This window comes from Equus quagga, chromosome 13 (genome assembly GCF_021613505.1).
Source record: "Equus quagga isolate Etosha38 chromosome 13, UCLA_HA_Equagga_1.0, whole genome shotgun sequence".
Lineage (NCBI taxonomy): Eukaryota > Metazoa > Chordata > Mammalia > Perissodactyla > Equidae > Equus > Equus quagga.
The window spans coordinates 11,494,290-11,510,141 of record NC_060279.1 but is presented as its reverse complement, the minus strand read 5'-3'; the positions used below and the strand labels follow the sequence as shown (position 1 = coordinate 11,510,141).

Here is a 15,852-nt window from a genome sequence, read left to right as displayed (position 1 = left end):
TGCCATGTCCGTGCCCAGGATCCTTAACCACTCGGCCCTGGGGCGGGCCCCCATGCATGGTGTTTTATAGTATATATCCAAGTACATTTTACTTCTCTGTCCTTGTAATTATGAGCATTAAGCCTGCCTCTAATTCCCTGCTGTCACAATGGGTATCTGGCTTCTTGCAAGTATCCTCATACATGATCTCTCTTTATAGATGTGGATGTTTTTCTTGGCTATACACACACGCGCACCCATGTATGCACAGCCACATATATATACATAAATACATACACACATATATATGCATTTACATATATGTATACAGACTTACTACACACATGTATACTCAGGAATATGTAGATGTATTTAGCTGTACCTATTTACATATAATCTCAAAAGTAAGATTACTGGGTCATAAGTATATGAATACTTAGTGTAGGTTGCTTGCTAGAATATCTCTGCATGGACATTCTTGTTTCTCTATATCCTCCCTAATATACTTGGAATTCCAATTTTCTAATAATTTAATGAGGATAAAGTTATTTTATTGTCTTAATGTGCATTGTTTGATTACTAGTGATTTGGAACATGCGTATACTTGAAAGGCAGTGTGTTTTCCTCTTCTATGAATTAGGAATTGACATTCTTCCCTTTTTTTCCTATTGGATTTTGTGTGTTGAATGTTGGTTTACAAGAAATGCTGGTATTATGGTGGTGCCGGAGACATGAACAGTACCAGGGGGTGACTTAATCCATACGTGATTTCTTCCCCCTTTTTGATGATGCCTCTGTATTGGGAGATCCATAAAAAGTTTTTGGGGTTTGTAAACATTTTGAGGGATTATATAAAATTTCAGGTATATATATAATGTTTGGCCTGGCTGCCAATTCATATACTTGCTATGCCTGTACTTTTGGTTGGGTCTTCTAGCTCATCTTCCTTGAATGCTATTGATTGGCAGAGTGGACGGGGTTCTAAATGGATTTGTTTGCAGTTTTTCCCAAAACTTGCTCTGGGTATGTTCTTGTTTATCAAAATTAGGGAGAGTTAGGGGTGTTTTGTTAGGACCTCCTCTGTATTTCTGTATTTCCTATGATAATCTTCCCTTTTTTGGGAAGGGTAGTGGTCATGAGTCCTTATATTCTTCTATTCTGTTCTACCAATTTCTGATAGGAATTCCTTGAAGTTTTTAGCTTGGGTAGATACCACTCTTCCCAAGTTTCTGTCACTGATACAGTTTTTTTCATATTCTCTTTTTGTGTATTCTACCATTTATTGCATATTATAAACCAGGAATTGTACTGAGTACTTCATAGATATTTTGTTAATCAATACAGTGATCCTATGCTATAAATATCATCTCAGTTATACAAATGAGGAAGCAGGATAACTACTTGCCCAAAGTCAGAAAGCTGTAGGTGGCATAGCTAGGATAAATTTCAGTTGAATTCCATTTTTGCTGAAACTCTTGACCTTAACTCTGGTTAAAAAGCTAGCTTTTGGTGAAAAGAATGGCGATTCTCTTCTCTAATGCACGTGTTACTCAGAAGTCATTATGTAAAAGCTGGTGGTTTAAACTGATCTGATAGTAATTTTTAGGTATTACATGCAACTTTTAGTATTAGTGAAACATATTATATGACATATGTGGTAGTCTTGCCCGCTCTTTTTCCTTTTGTAATTTTATATTATTTTAAAATTTTATTTGTTTTTTATTGTGGTAATATTGGCTTATAATGTTATGTAAATTTCAGGTGTATGTCATTATATATTTCAGTTTCAGTGTTGATTACATCATATTCAGCACCCAAATAATTACAATCCATCAGCATACACGTGTGCCCAATGACCCCTTTCACCTTCCTCCCTCCCCCCTTCCCTTCTGGTGATCACCAATTCAATCTCTATCATCTGTTTGTTTGTTGTTTTTTATCTTCTATTTATGAGTGAGATCATACGGTATTTGACTTTGTCCCTCGAATTTACTTTGCTCAGCATAATACCCTCAACATCCACCCATGTTGTCACAAATGGGCCAGATTTCATCCTTTTTTATGGCTGAGTAGTAGTCCATTGTGTATATATACCACATCTTCTTTATCCATTTGTCCCCTGGTGAACACCTAGGGTGCTTCCAAGTCTTGGCTATTGTGAATAATGCTGCAGTGAACATAAGGGTGCATATATTTTTACACATTTGTGTTTTCATGTTCTTTGGAAAAATACCTAGCAGTAGAATAGCTGGATCGTATGGTAGTTCTATTCTTAATTTTTTGAAGAATCTCCATACTGTTTTCCATAGTGGCTACACTAGTTTACACTCCCACCAGCAGTGCAGAGAGTTCCCTTTTCTCCACATCCTCTCCAACACTTGTTATGTCCTGTCTTGTTAATTAGAGCCATTCTGACAGGTGTGAGGTGATACTGTAGTTTTGATTTGCATTTCCCTGGTAATTATGATGTTGAATATCTTTTCACGTGCCTGTTGACCATCTGTATATCTTCTTTGGGAAGTGTCTGTTCAGATCTTTTGCCCATGTTTTAATTGGGTTGCTAGTTTTTTTGTTGTTGAGATATATGAGTTCTTTATATATTTTGGATATTAAACCCTAATCAGTTATATGATTTGCAGATATCTTCTCCCAATTGTTGGGTTCTCTTTTTGTTTTGTTTTTGATTTCCCTTGCTATGCAGAAGCTTTTTAGTTTGATATAGTCCCATTTGTTTATTTTTTTCTGTTGTTTCCCTTGCCTGGTCAGACATGATACTTGAAAATATGCTGCTAAGACTAGTGTCAAAGAGCATACTGCCTATGTTTTCTTTTAGAAGTTTAATGGTCTTACGTTTAAGTCTTTAATCTGTTTTGAGTTAATTTTTGTGTATGGTGTAAGATAATGGGCTACTTTCATTCTTTTACATGTGGCTGTCCAGTTTTCCCAACACCATTTATTGAAGAGACTTTCCTTTCTCAATTGTATGTTCTTGACTCCCTTGTTGAAAATTAGCTGTCCATTGATGTATGGGTTTACTTCTGGGCTCTCACTTCTGTTCCATTGATCTGTGTGTCTGTTTTTGTGCCAGTACCATGCTGTTTTGGTTACTATAGCTTTGTAGTATATTTTGAAATCAAGGAGTATGATACCTCCAGCTTTGTTCTTTTTTCTCAGGATTCTTTTGGCTATTCGGGGTCTTTTGTTGTTTCATGTAAATTTTGGAATTCTTTGTTCTATTTCTGTGAAAAATGTTGTTGGAACTTTGGTGGGGATTGCATTGAATCTGTAGATTCCTTTAGTAAGTATGGATATTTCAACTATGTTAATTCTTCCAATCCAAGAGCATGGAATATCTTTCTGTTTCTTTGTGTCTCCTATTTCTTTGCACAATGTTTTATAGTTTTCAGTGTACAGATCCTTCACCTCTTTGGTTGAGTTTATTCCTAGGTATTTTATTCTTTTTGTTGCAATTGTAAATGGGATTGTATTCTTAATTTCTCTTTCTGCTGCTTGGTTGTTAGTGTATAGAAACACAACTGGTTTTTGTATGTTGATTTTGTACCCTGCAACTTTACTATAGTTGTTGATTATTTCTATTAATTGTCTGATGGATTCTTTAGTTTTCTATATATAAAATTATGTTATCTGCAAACAGCAAGAGTCACACTTCTTCATTTCCTATTTGGATTCCTTTTATTCCTTTTTCTTGCCCAATTGCTCTGGCCAAACCGTCCAGTACAATGTTGAATAAGAGTGGTGAGAGTGGGCACCCTTGTCTTATTTCTATTCTCAGAGGGATGGCATTCATTTTTTGCCCATTGAGTATGACGTTGGCTGTGGGTTTGTCATTTATGGCCTTTATTATGTTGAGGTACTGTCCTTCTATACCAATTTTTAAAAGAATTTTTATCATAAATGGATGTTGGATCCTGTCAAATGCTGTCTCTGCATTTATTGAGATGATCGTGTGATTTTTATTCCTCGTTTTGTTAATGTGGTGTATCACATTGATTGATTTGTGGATGTTGAACCAACCCTGTGTCCCTGGTATATATCCCACTTGATCATGGAGTGTATGATCCTTTTGATATATTGCTGTATTCGGGTTGCCAATATTTTGTTGAGGAGTTTTGTATCTCTGTTCATCAGCGATTTTGGCCTATAGTTTTCCTTTTTGCATTGTCCTTCTCAGGCTTTGGTATCAGGGTGATATTGGTCTCGTAGAATGTGTTAGAAAAGTGTTCCATCTTCCCCAATTTTTTTGGAATAGTTTGAGAAGCATAGGTATTAAATCTTCTTTGAATGTTTGGCAGAATTCTCCAGGGAGGCCGTCAAGTCCTGGACTTTTATTTTTTGGGAGGTTTTTGATTACTGTCTCGATTTCTTTACTTGTTATCTATTTCTTCTTCATTCAGCTTTGGGAGGTTGTAAGTGTCTAAGAATTTATCCACTTCTTGTAGATAGTCCAGTTTGTTAACATATAGCTTTTCGTAGTATTCTGTTAGAATCTTTTGTTTTTCTGTGGTAGCCATTGTAATTTCTCCTCTTTCATGTCTGATTTTATTTATTTGAGCTTTTTCTCTTTCTTCATGAGTCTGGGTAAGGGTTTGTCAATTTTGTTTATCTTCTCAAAGAAACAGCTGTTTGTTTCACTGATCCTTTTTACTGTCGTTTTTGTTTCAGTTTCATTGAAGCTGATTTTTATTATTTCACTCCTCCTGCTGACTTTGTTTGTTCTTCTTTTTCTCATTCTGTTAGGTGTAGTTTGAGAATGCTTATTTGGGATTTTCTTGTTTGTAGGCCTGCGTTGTGATGAAGTTCCCTCTTAGGACCACTTTTGCTGTTTCCCATATGAGTTGGTATGGTATGTTTTCATTTTCATTTGTCTCCAGATATTTTTTGGTTTCTCCTTTAATTTCTTCAATGATCTGTTGGTTGTTCAGTAGCGTGTTTTTGTTTTTTTGAGGAAGATTAGTCCTGAGCTAACTGCTGCCAATCCTCCTCTTTTTGCTGAGGAAGACTGGCCCTGAGCTAACATCCATGCCCATGTTCCTCTACTTTATATGTGGGACGCCTACCACAGCATGGCTTTTGCCAAGCGGTGCCATGTCCACACCCGGGATCCGAACCAGTGAATCCTGGGCCGCCGAGAAGTGGAATGTGCAAATGTAACCGCTGCGCTACCGGGCTGGCCCCTCAGTAGCATGTTTAGTCTCCACATCTTTGTCTCTTTCTTAGCTTTTTTCTTGTAGTTAATTTCTAGTTTCATAGCATTGTGGTCGGAAAAGATGCTTGTTATTATTTCAATCTTGTTAAATTTATTGAGGCTTACCTTGTTTCCCAGCATATGGTCTATCCTTGAGTATGTTTCATGCACACTTGAGAAGAATGTGTATTCTGTTTTTGGATGGAGTGTTCTGTATATATCTATTAAGTCCATCTGGTCTAGTTTTCATTTAATTCCACTGTTTCCGTATTGGTTTTCTGTCTGGATGATCTGTCCATAGATGTAAGTGGTGTGTTGAGGTCCCGTACTATTATTGTATCATTGTTAATAATTGTAAATAACTCCTTTTACGTTTGTTAATAGTTACTTTATGTACTTTGGTGCTTCTGTGTGGGGTGCATAGATATTTATATAAGTGTTATGTCTCCTTGGTGGAGTGTCCCTTTTATCATTATATACTGCTCTTTTTCTCTCTTTACCTGTTTTATCTTGAAGTCTACTTTGTCTGAAGAATGGCAACACCTGCTTTCTTTTGTTTGCCATTAGCTTGGAGTATTGTCTTCTATCCCTCCACTCTGTGCCTCTGTTTGTGTTTAGAGCTGAGATGTGTTTCCTGGAGGCAACTTTCCTGGAGCTTTTTGCTCCATTTTGCTTCTCTTCTTCCTCTTGACTACCTATAATCCTTATGTTGCATTTCCTAACTGAATTGGATCTTTCTTGGAGAATTTCTTCATTTCTTTTTAGTCTTAGTTCATCCTCCTCATCTGTCTGAAGCATTTCTGTATTTCTCTCCTCAGTATTGCTGATGCATTCCTCCATAATATCAGCTTTATTGTTCAGGGAATCCATATTCTTGTTTATCTCTCATTGTGTTTTTCATCTCCACTATTTCTGATTGGTTCTTCTTTATAGTTTCAGTTGGTTTTGTGAAGCAGCTCCTGAAGTTTATTGAACTTCTATCTGTATGTTCTTGCAACTTGTTGAGTTTTTTTATGGTAGCTATTTTGAATTCTCTGTCACTTAGATTATAGATATCTGTGTCTTTAGGATTAATTTATGGGTAATTGTCATTTTCTTTCTCTTCTGGAGATTTAATATAGTTTTTCATTCTGCTATACATCTTGGATTTGTGCTTCCACATTGTGGTAGTATTTGATTGCTGCTTCCACCTCCCGCCACTGGGTGGGGGTCAAGAGCTGCATATTCTGAACCTGCCACAATCCGTGGCACAGCTCCCAGCTGCAGAAATGGGTTACCAGGCTAGGGGGAGGGGCACTTTCTTTTCCCTGTCCAATCTTGGGGACTTTTTGCTCTGCCCTCACTATCTGCTCTCCTGGAGCATTAGCTTGATGAAGACTCCCTTGCAATAGCTAGTGACCTCTGTGTAGGGCTTTCTTTCCCCTGGGCTGTGAGGGACCTCAGAGGGCAGTGATGTTCCCGCGGAGGGCTGTCCGCCTCTCTTCTTTCCTCTCGAAGCTATGTGCAGTCTCTTGGTTGCTGTCCTTCAGGAGGAAGAGAAGATTTCTCTTACCTCATTCCACATTCTCAGTTGGGGGGGGTGCTCTTGGACCTCTGCCTTCTGATGTATGGCTGCATGGGTCTCTCAGACGTCTTTTGTGTTGTGTGGATGTCCCCTGTTGGAATGTGAGTGTCCTTTTTCTTGTATCTTATAGGGGAGAATTTATGGGGAGAGCTCACTCCTCTATGATGCTCACATCACTCTGTTCAGTAGCATCTTGTTTAATCTCCACATTTTAGTGGCCTTTCCCATTTTCTTCCTGAGGTCGATTTCTAGTTTCATACTGTTGTGGTCAGAAAAGATGCTTAGTATTATTTCATTCTTCTTAAATTTATTGAGACTTGTTTTGTGGCCTAATATGTGATCTGTCCTGGAGAATGTTCCATGTGAGTTTGAAAAAAAAGGCATATTCTGCAGTTTTTGGATGGAGTGTTTTGTATATATCTACGCAGTCTGTCTGGTCTAATGTATCATTTAAGGCCAATGTTTCCTTATTGATCTTCTGTTTGGATGATCTATCCATTGGTGTAAGTAAGGTGTTAAAGTCTCCTACTATTATCATATGCTGTTTGTTTTTCCTTTTATGTCTGTTTATGATTGCTTTGTATATTTAGGTGCTCTAATGTTGGGTGCATAGATATTTACAAGTGTTATAGCCTCTTGTTGGACTGTTCCTTTTATCATTATGTAGTGCCTTTCTTTCTCTCCTACTACAACTTTTGTTTCAAAAAATGTCATTTGGTCTGATATAAGTATTGCTACCCTCACTTTGTTTTCTTTGCCGTTTGCATGGAATATCTTTTTCCATTACTTACTTTCAGTTTTTGAGCATCTTTAGGTCTGAAGTGTGTCTCTTGTGTCCAGCATATGGATGTGCTTTTGTTTCTTTTACACTCGTCCACCCTATGCCTTTTGACTGGAGATTTATTTCATTTTTTTCTGATAATTTTCTTATACCTATTTGTGGTCTTCTCCATTTTTTTTTTCTTTTGAGGATGACTAGCCCTGAGCTAACATCTGCTGCCAATCCTCCTCTTTTTGCTGAAGAAGACTGTCCCTGAGCTAACATCCGTGCCCATATTCCTCTATTTTTCGTGTGGGACGCCAACTACAGCATGGCTTGCCAAGTGGTGCCGTGTCCACACCCGGGATCTGAACCGGTGAATCCAGATCCACTGAAGCAGAATGTGCACACTTAACCACTGCGCCACTGGGCTGACCCCTATGGTGTTTTCTTTTCCACTTAAATACGTCCCTTTAGCATTTCTTGTGAGGCTGGTTTCTTGGTGATAAACTCCTTTAGTTTTTTCTGTTCTGGGAAATTTTTGATCTCTCCTTCCCTTCCGAGTGGTAGCCTTGCTGGGTAGAGTATTTTCGGCTGTAGATTTTTTTCCTTTCAGCACTTTAGATATATCATACCACTCCCTTCCAGCCTGTGAGGTTTCTACTGAGAAGTCAGCTGATAGCCTTACTGGGTTTCCTTTGTGTGTAACTTATTGCCTTTCTCTTGTGGCTTTTAGGATTTTCTGTTTATCTTTAATTCTTGACATTTTAATTAAAATGTTTCTTGGTGTGAACTTCTGGGTTTATCTTGTTTGGTGCTCTCTGTGCTTCCTGTACATGGATGATGTTCTCTTCCTTAAGAACGTTTTCAGCTGTTATTTCTTCAAACAGATTCTCTGTCCCTTTGTTCTCTCTTTTCCTGAACACCAATAATATCAATGTTAGCATGCTTGATGTTGCCCAGAGGTCCCTTAGACTGTACTCGTACTTTTTAATCCTTTTTTCTTCTGTCTGTTCAGTTTTGGTGATTTTCTCTAGTTTTTCCTCCAGCTCACTGGTCTGTTCTTCTGTATCATCGGCTCTGCTCTTGAGTTTCTCTAGTGAATTTTCCATTTCCAGTATTATATTCTTCACTTCTGATTTGTTCTTTCTTATATTTGCCAATTCTTTTTTGATGTTCTCACAGAGTTCATCCATTCTTCTCCCAAGATCAGTGAGCACCCTCATGACTATTGGCTTGTACTGTTTTTCAGGTAGATTGTTTATCTCTTCGTTTTGCTTATTTCTTTTTTCGGGTTTTGTCCTGTTCCTTTACTTGGAATGTATTCCTTTGCCTCCTCATTTTGCCTCTTTCTCTGTACTTATATCTATGTATTGGGTAGATCAGCTATGTATCCCAATCTTGGAGAGGTGGCCTTATGTAAGGGATGTCTTATGAGGCCCAGCAGTGTTCTTCCCTCTCGTCACCAGTTCCAAATGTTCCAGGAGTGTCCCTGTGTTGGCTGTGTGTATATTTCTGTTGTGGCAGGGTTGCTCTTGCTGCAGGTGGCTGGGGAGGTTAGGCTGTCCCCTTGGCTGGCTGTTTGTAATGCTCAGCTGCATGTGGCTGCTGTGAACCAGTTGCTTTATCGGGTATGGGAAGCCCCAGCACTTTTGGCCTCATTGCACATTTCTGTTGCATTTTTTTCTGTTACGTAAGTAGGTCTTCAACGTGGCTGGTTGCTAGGCTCAGGGGCTTAGAGTTGGTGTAGGCCCCAGGCCTGTAAGGCTGTGGTTAGCTCTCTCAGGATTGCAGCTGTGTGGGGCTGGCGTCAGGCACAGGACCACCCAGTTGTTTCAGGCTTTGGGAGGTCAGGCCAATCGCCTGTGTGACTCTTTGAGTAGTACAAGTCTGCTGTAGCTGACAAGCCCCACTGCCCACAGCACCAGACACCCTGTCAACCTAGTCCTACCCCCTGCCTGCGCCCTGACCCAGACCCAGATGTTTCACTGCAGAAGCCCCACACACTCCACCAATGCAGGCCCTCTCCTTCCCCACAGAATCTTCTGCCCTGCAGAGGTTCCAGGTACCCCACCTCTTTGGGCACACAAGTTGCCCCTTGGCTTGCAGTTGGTTGGGGCTAGTCCCTAGGGTGGGCTCCCAGCCCTAGCTGAACTGGATTAAATCGGTGCTCTAGTAGGTGGGGTAGACCCTTGGGCTGACAGGTCAGGGGAAGAACTCCAATTGCATCTGCCAGTATCTGTGTCAGCAAGCCCATACTAGGTCAGAATGATTGCTGCTGCCAATGTCTCAGTCCCTTGAGAGGTCTCACCTCTTACCAAGATGCACCGAAAGCCTGTCAAGTGAGTCTCTGTTTACCAAAGGACTGTGTGTCTTTCTTTTTGGTGATTTTAGGTTACTTTCTGAAATGGCTGAATTTGCTTGTGGGCCCTTTAAGAGCAGGCTTTTCTTTCCCCTTATGTCTGATAGGTTTTCTGGGAGCATTCCCTGTTGTAGTTAATAACTAGCAAGGCCAGATATAATGACAGTCTTCTTTGTTGTGCTGAGTCCAGAAGCTGCTTATTGTGGTAATGCTCCCCAGCTCAGGTCCCCCACTCCTCCAGAGAGGGCTGTGTACCTTAAGATTGCTTCCAGCTGGCTGTGAAGCACCATGGCTTGAAGGTGCCTTTTTTCTCTCCAGAAGGGAATTTTTGCCTCTTTCACCTCAGTCAGCACTGTCCTTTGTTGTCAGCGTTTTTATTAGCCAGTTTTCATTTCTCTTTCCAGGGGTAATTGTTCCAAGAATTGTTGTAAACTTCTCATGTCCATGGGAGGAGTTGAGTTCAGATTGTGCTTACACTGCCATCTTGAGACCGTCTTCCCTTTTTTAAAGAGAAACTAATAGTGATAGAGCTCTATTTGAAATAAACTTACTTTCAGTTCTACTTTTGAAGTCAAAATCCCTGATTCATTTTTGTCTCATAACCAACATCTGATTCATAGCAAACCAAAGCTGTACCTTCAAATCATATCTATAATCTGATGATTTATCACCAACCCAACTGCTACCACCCTAATTTAATCCAACAACATTTCTCACCTGGGTTATTATATAATAGCTTCTATCTTTACCTTTTTTTTTGTTCCCTTTTAGTTTCTTCTTTTAGTCTCCTTTCAACATATAAGGTAGAATGATCTGGTTCACTACTTTATGAAATCATGTCACTTCTCTGTTCCAGATTCTTCAATGAGTGCCTGTTTTATTCACTGTAAAAGTCAAAGTCCTTAACATGATTTTAAAGGGTTTTTTTGATATGGCTCCTTAATATATCTCTGGCCTCGTCTTCTACTATTTTCCCACTTGCTTATCCTCCTTTATATTGACCACCTTGCTAATCTTTGAACATGGCAGATATACTCCTACCTCAGGACCTTTGTACTTGCTCTTACTGCTGAGTTGCTGTTCCCCCAGATTTCTGTGTAGAACATTTCCCTACTACCTTGAAGTAGTTACTCAACTGTCTTCTCATTGAGGCTTCTCTGACTTCCCTGTCTAACCCAATCCAACACTTCTTATCTCCCTTCCCTGCTTAATTTTTTCCCCTTCTCCTTTATCACTATCCAACCTTACTATATAATGTCTTTCTTGTCTTGTATTGTCTGTCTTTTCACTAGATTCTAGAAGCATGAAGGGGTTTTTGTTTGTTTTATTCACTTTTGTGTCCTTGGTGTCTAGAACAGTGTCTTGTGTGTAGTCAGGACCTAGTATATGATTTGTTGAATGTATGAATGTTTAAAGAAATTTTCTGAGAGACTATTGATAAGTATTCACAGTTGATTCATTCTGGGTGCTAGTGTCAACCCTAAAATGTCATTGGTGGCTCTGAACTGAGAGATCAGTCAGTTTAGACATTTTGCATCTTGCTTCTAAGCTTCATTTAATGCAGCGTAAAACAGAGATGTGACGGTATTGTTATTAAACTGATAAACATATTTACTCTGGAAACAGAAAGATCTCTTTCCCCAAATCTTAAAAATTCTTTATTTGAGGTAGCGTTTAAAAGGTTGGTGTGTTGGGGCCAGTCCCGTGGCTGAGTGGTTGGGTTCGCGTGCTCCGCTTCGGCGGCCCAGGGTTTCACCAGTTCGGATCCTGGGCGCAGACATGGCACCGCTCATTGAGCCATGCTGGAGTGGTGTCCTGCATGCCACAACTGGAGGGACCTACAACTAAAGAAGTACAACTCGGTACTGGGGGGCTTTGGGGAGAAAAAGAAAAAGAAAATCTTTAAAAGGTTGGTGTGTTAACAGAAGACTTTTTGTGGAAGACAATTTGGATGTTTCCTGTTGTCCATGTAAAAATTAAGTTTCAGAAATTAATCAGTATTGGTACTTCAGAGTTTCGTCCAAGGAGTTTTTTTAAATCAAAATAATATATGTAGTAATTAAGATTGTGTGGTATTGGCAAAACAATAGACAGATCAGTATTACACAATAGAGAGCCCAGAAATAGACCTACATAGATATAGTCAACTGATCTTTGACAAAGGAGCAAAAGTGATGGAGAGAGGATAATCTTTTCAACAAATGGTGCTGGAACAATTGGACACCCCCATGCAACAAAATGAATCTAGACACAGACCTTATACCGTTCACCAAAATTAACTCAAAGTGTATCACATACCTAAATGTAAAAGGCAAAACTATGCACACTCCTAGAAGATAACTTAGGGAAAATCTAGATAACCTTCAGTTTGGTAATGACTTTTTAGAAATTTACTCAAAATGTATCACACACCAAAATGTAAAATGCAAAACTATAAAACTCCTAGAAGGTAACATAGGGGAAATCTAAATAACCTTGAGTTTGGTAATGACTTTTTACATATAACACTGCTGGCCTGATATTTGAAAGGATCAATAAATAGAACTTCTTTAAAATTAAAAATTTCTACTCTTCATGAGACACTGTCAAGAGAATAAGATAAGCCACAGATTTGGAGAAAATATTTGCAAAAGGTGTATCTCATAAAGGAATTTTATCTAAAACATACCAAGAACTCTTAAAACTCAACAATAAGAAAACAACCCAATTAAAAAAATGGACAAAATACCTCAACAGACACCTTACCAAAGAAAATATACAGATAGCAAATGTGCATGTGATAAGATGCTGCATATCATATGTCATCAGGGAAATGCACATCACTGTATACCTATTAGAAAGGCTAAAATCCAGATCACTGACAACACCAAATGCTAAGGAGGATGTGGAGCAACAGGAGCTCTCTTTTTGTTGGTTGGGATGAATAATGGTACAGCCACTTTGGAAGACCGTTTAGTGGTTTCTGTAAAAGTTAAACCTACTCTTACCATACCATTCAATGATTGCACTCCTTGGTATTTACCCAAAGGAGTTGAAAACTTATGTCCACACAAAAACCTGCACATGGATGTTCGTATCAGCTTTGTTCACACTTTACAAATATTGGAAGCACCCAAGTTGTCCTTTAGTAGATAAGTGGATACATAAACTGTGGTACATCCAGACAATGGAATACAATTCAATACTAAAAACAAATGAGCTATCAAGCCATGAAAAGACATGGAGGAACCTTAAATGCATATTACTAAGTGGAAGAAGCTAATCTGAAAAGCTTATGTATTATATGAGCCCAACTATATGACTTTTAGGAAAAGACAAAACTGTGGAAACCAGAAAAGATCAGTGGTTGTGAATAAGGGGAGAGAGATGAATAGGCAGAGCACATAGGATTCTTAGGGTAGTGAAAATAATCTGAATGATATTATAAAGATAGATGTACGTCATTATACATTTCTTCAAACCCATAGAACGTACAACACCAAGAGTGAACCCTGAGGTAAACTACGGACTTTGGGTGATTATGATGTGTCAATGTGGGTTCATCCTTGGTTAAAAAAAGTGTACCATTCTGGTGAGTGATGTTGATAATAGGGGAGGCTGTGCACGTGTCGGGGCAGGGGATATATGGGAAATCTCTGTACTTTCTTTTCAATTTTGTTGTAACCCTAAAACTGCTCTAGATAAATAGAGTGTTAAAAAAGGGGGAGTGCCTAATAAATGTTGCTCCACTCAGGGTTCTGAGCCTTAAGATATCTGCCTGGGCACCCAGTGTCCAACTGTGCTTGTGAAATAAAATCTGTCCATCCCAGATCTGCTCTTCGTCATCGTTCAGCCACAGAGGAGCTTGCACAGCTCATTCACATGCAGGAGGCAGCCTGAGAGCTTCCTCCTTAACGCCATCAAGCAGGAGCAAGATGGACTTTGTTTCAGAAGAAAAATTACTGAATCCCCACGTTTAGGAGACTTCTCTTCTCAGTCTAGCAGAGTGAAGGCTAACAAAACCAACACAGTCTAAGCCTAGACACTATACGTGGTGAAGCTGAGCTTGTGCAACGTTGAGATTTTATAGCTTTTTTATAACCTCACATTCTAAGATGGTATTTATGCCCAGGAAGTTTTTCTTGAAGGATGGGTGAATTTTCATTTACAGTTTGTGTCGTGTATCACCAGTAAAGATTCGATTTGTATGCCAGTAACAGAAAACTTGGTAAATACTGACTTAAGCAAGTGAGGATTTATTTTCCTCATGTAATGTGAAGTCCAGAGATAGGCAGTCCATGGCTGATGCAACTGCTCAAAGGATGTCATCATCAAAAGCTATCTTCCTAGCTTATGGTTTTTGTCTTTATGGTCACAAGATGGCTGTTGTAGCTCTGGAGACTTCAGTTTTTGGAAGGAAGAAGAGGGAAAGATAAAGGGAAGTCTCTTTTTACGAGGTTTTGCATTTTTCTGGTAGACAGTGCCCTCTCAGAGATTGATCACTACATTTTGTTGGCCAGAACTGTCATAGTTGGTATGACTTGGTATTTAACTTACAGTATCTGGAAGTAGTGTAGAGTAGTGGTTAAGAGCATGGACCTGAGGGGCCAGCCCGGTGGCATAGCAGTTAAGTTCGTGTGCTCTGCTTTGGTGGCCCTGGGTTCACTGGTTCGGATCCCGGGCGCGGACATGTGCGCTGCTTATCAAGCCATGTGACAGGCGTCTCACATGTAACGTAGAGGATGATGGGCACAGATGTCAGCTCAGGGCCAGTTTTCCTCAGCAAAACGAAAAGGATTGGCAGCAGATGTTAGCTGAGGGCTAATCTTCCTCAAAAACATGATAAACTCATTTTTTAAAAACAAGAATGTGGACCTGAGTTTGAAAATTGGCTGTGTTATTTCCTAGCTATGTAATTTTAATACCTCTTGTGCTTCAATTTCTCAACTATAAAATGGGTCTAGTAATAGGTACCTACCAACACTTTGTTGTTGAAAGGATTAAATGAGTTAATATTTGTTAGTGCTATTTTAAGTATTAGCTATTATTACCATTTTCATTATCTAGAACTATTGAAATTAGAATTGTAAATTTATCACACAAGAAATTAATTTTCTTTGATATAGGAAATAAAAGAAAGCATTTAGATTAGCAGATCTGGGCAGGTGCTTTTGAGTGCAAGGATGGTTGAAGAAGATGGTAGAACTTTCTTAGGGACTCTCCTGATTGCCTTGTACTATTAAAAATTATGGGTGATGGGGCCGGCCCAGTGGCGCAGCAATTAAGTGTACACGTTCCTCTTCGGCGGCCCAGGGTTCCCTGGTTCGGATCCTGGGTGCAGACATGGCACCGCTTGGCAGGCCATGCTGTGGTAGGCGTCTCACATATAAAGTGGGGGAAGATGGGCATGGATGTTAACTCAGGGCCAGTCTTCCTCAGCAAAAAGAGGAGGATTGGCTGCAGTTAGCTCAGGGCTAATCTTCCTCAAAAAAAAAATTATGAGTGAGTTAAAGTATTAGGGCCATTTTAACTTATCCATTTAATTCATCTTAGAGCTTGATGGGCCTTACATCTTGAACAGATTGGCATTTTACCAGCAATCCTCTAATGTTCATTCAGCTCAATAGAAATTTCATCTCTCATTGATAGAATGTTTGAAGACTTAGCTATGTATTGAAACATAATTTTGTTGGTGGTGTTATTGGCCTTTTTCAGTTTGTAATTACTTCACTTAAAAAAAATGTATCAATTTTTTTCTATTTTCTTTTTAGCCCTATCTGCTTTGATATGATTGAGGAAGCATACATGACGAAATGTGGCCACAGCTTTTGGTAAGATGATTTTGTTTTAGCGAAATTGTCTTTTGGCAGTTTTTAACTTGTGTGTAAATGGAGCCTGTAAGAAGTTAGTTTTTTAAGTAATTTTGGTCATCTTTTAATCATATTATTTCTTTGACATATCCTTACAGGTTCAGCAGCTCAAGGCAGTTAGCACATGGTTGG

At 39.1% G+C, this 15,852-nt stretch overlaps 1 protein-coding gene across 3 annotated transcripts in view; it reads left to right on the top strand.

Annotated features, from left to right (window-relative positions):
• Positions 1-15,852, top strand: part of COP1 (COP1 E3 ubiquitin ligase) — a 238,708-nt gene that overhangs the window by 19,647 nt on the left and 203,209 nt on the right. For all 3 annotated transcript variants that reach the window (XM_046682582.1, XM_046682583.1, XM_046682581.1), the window contains exon 2: positions 15,622-15,681. In XM_046682582.1, the coding sequence (XP_046538538.1) occupies positions 15,622-15,681 (60 nt within the window). The remainder of the gene's footprint in view (positions 1-15,621; positions 15,682-15,852) is intronic.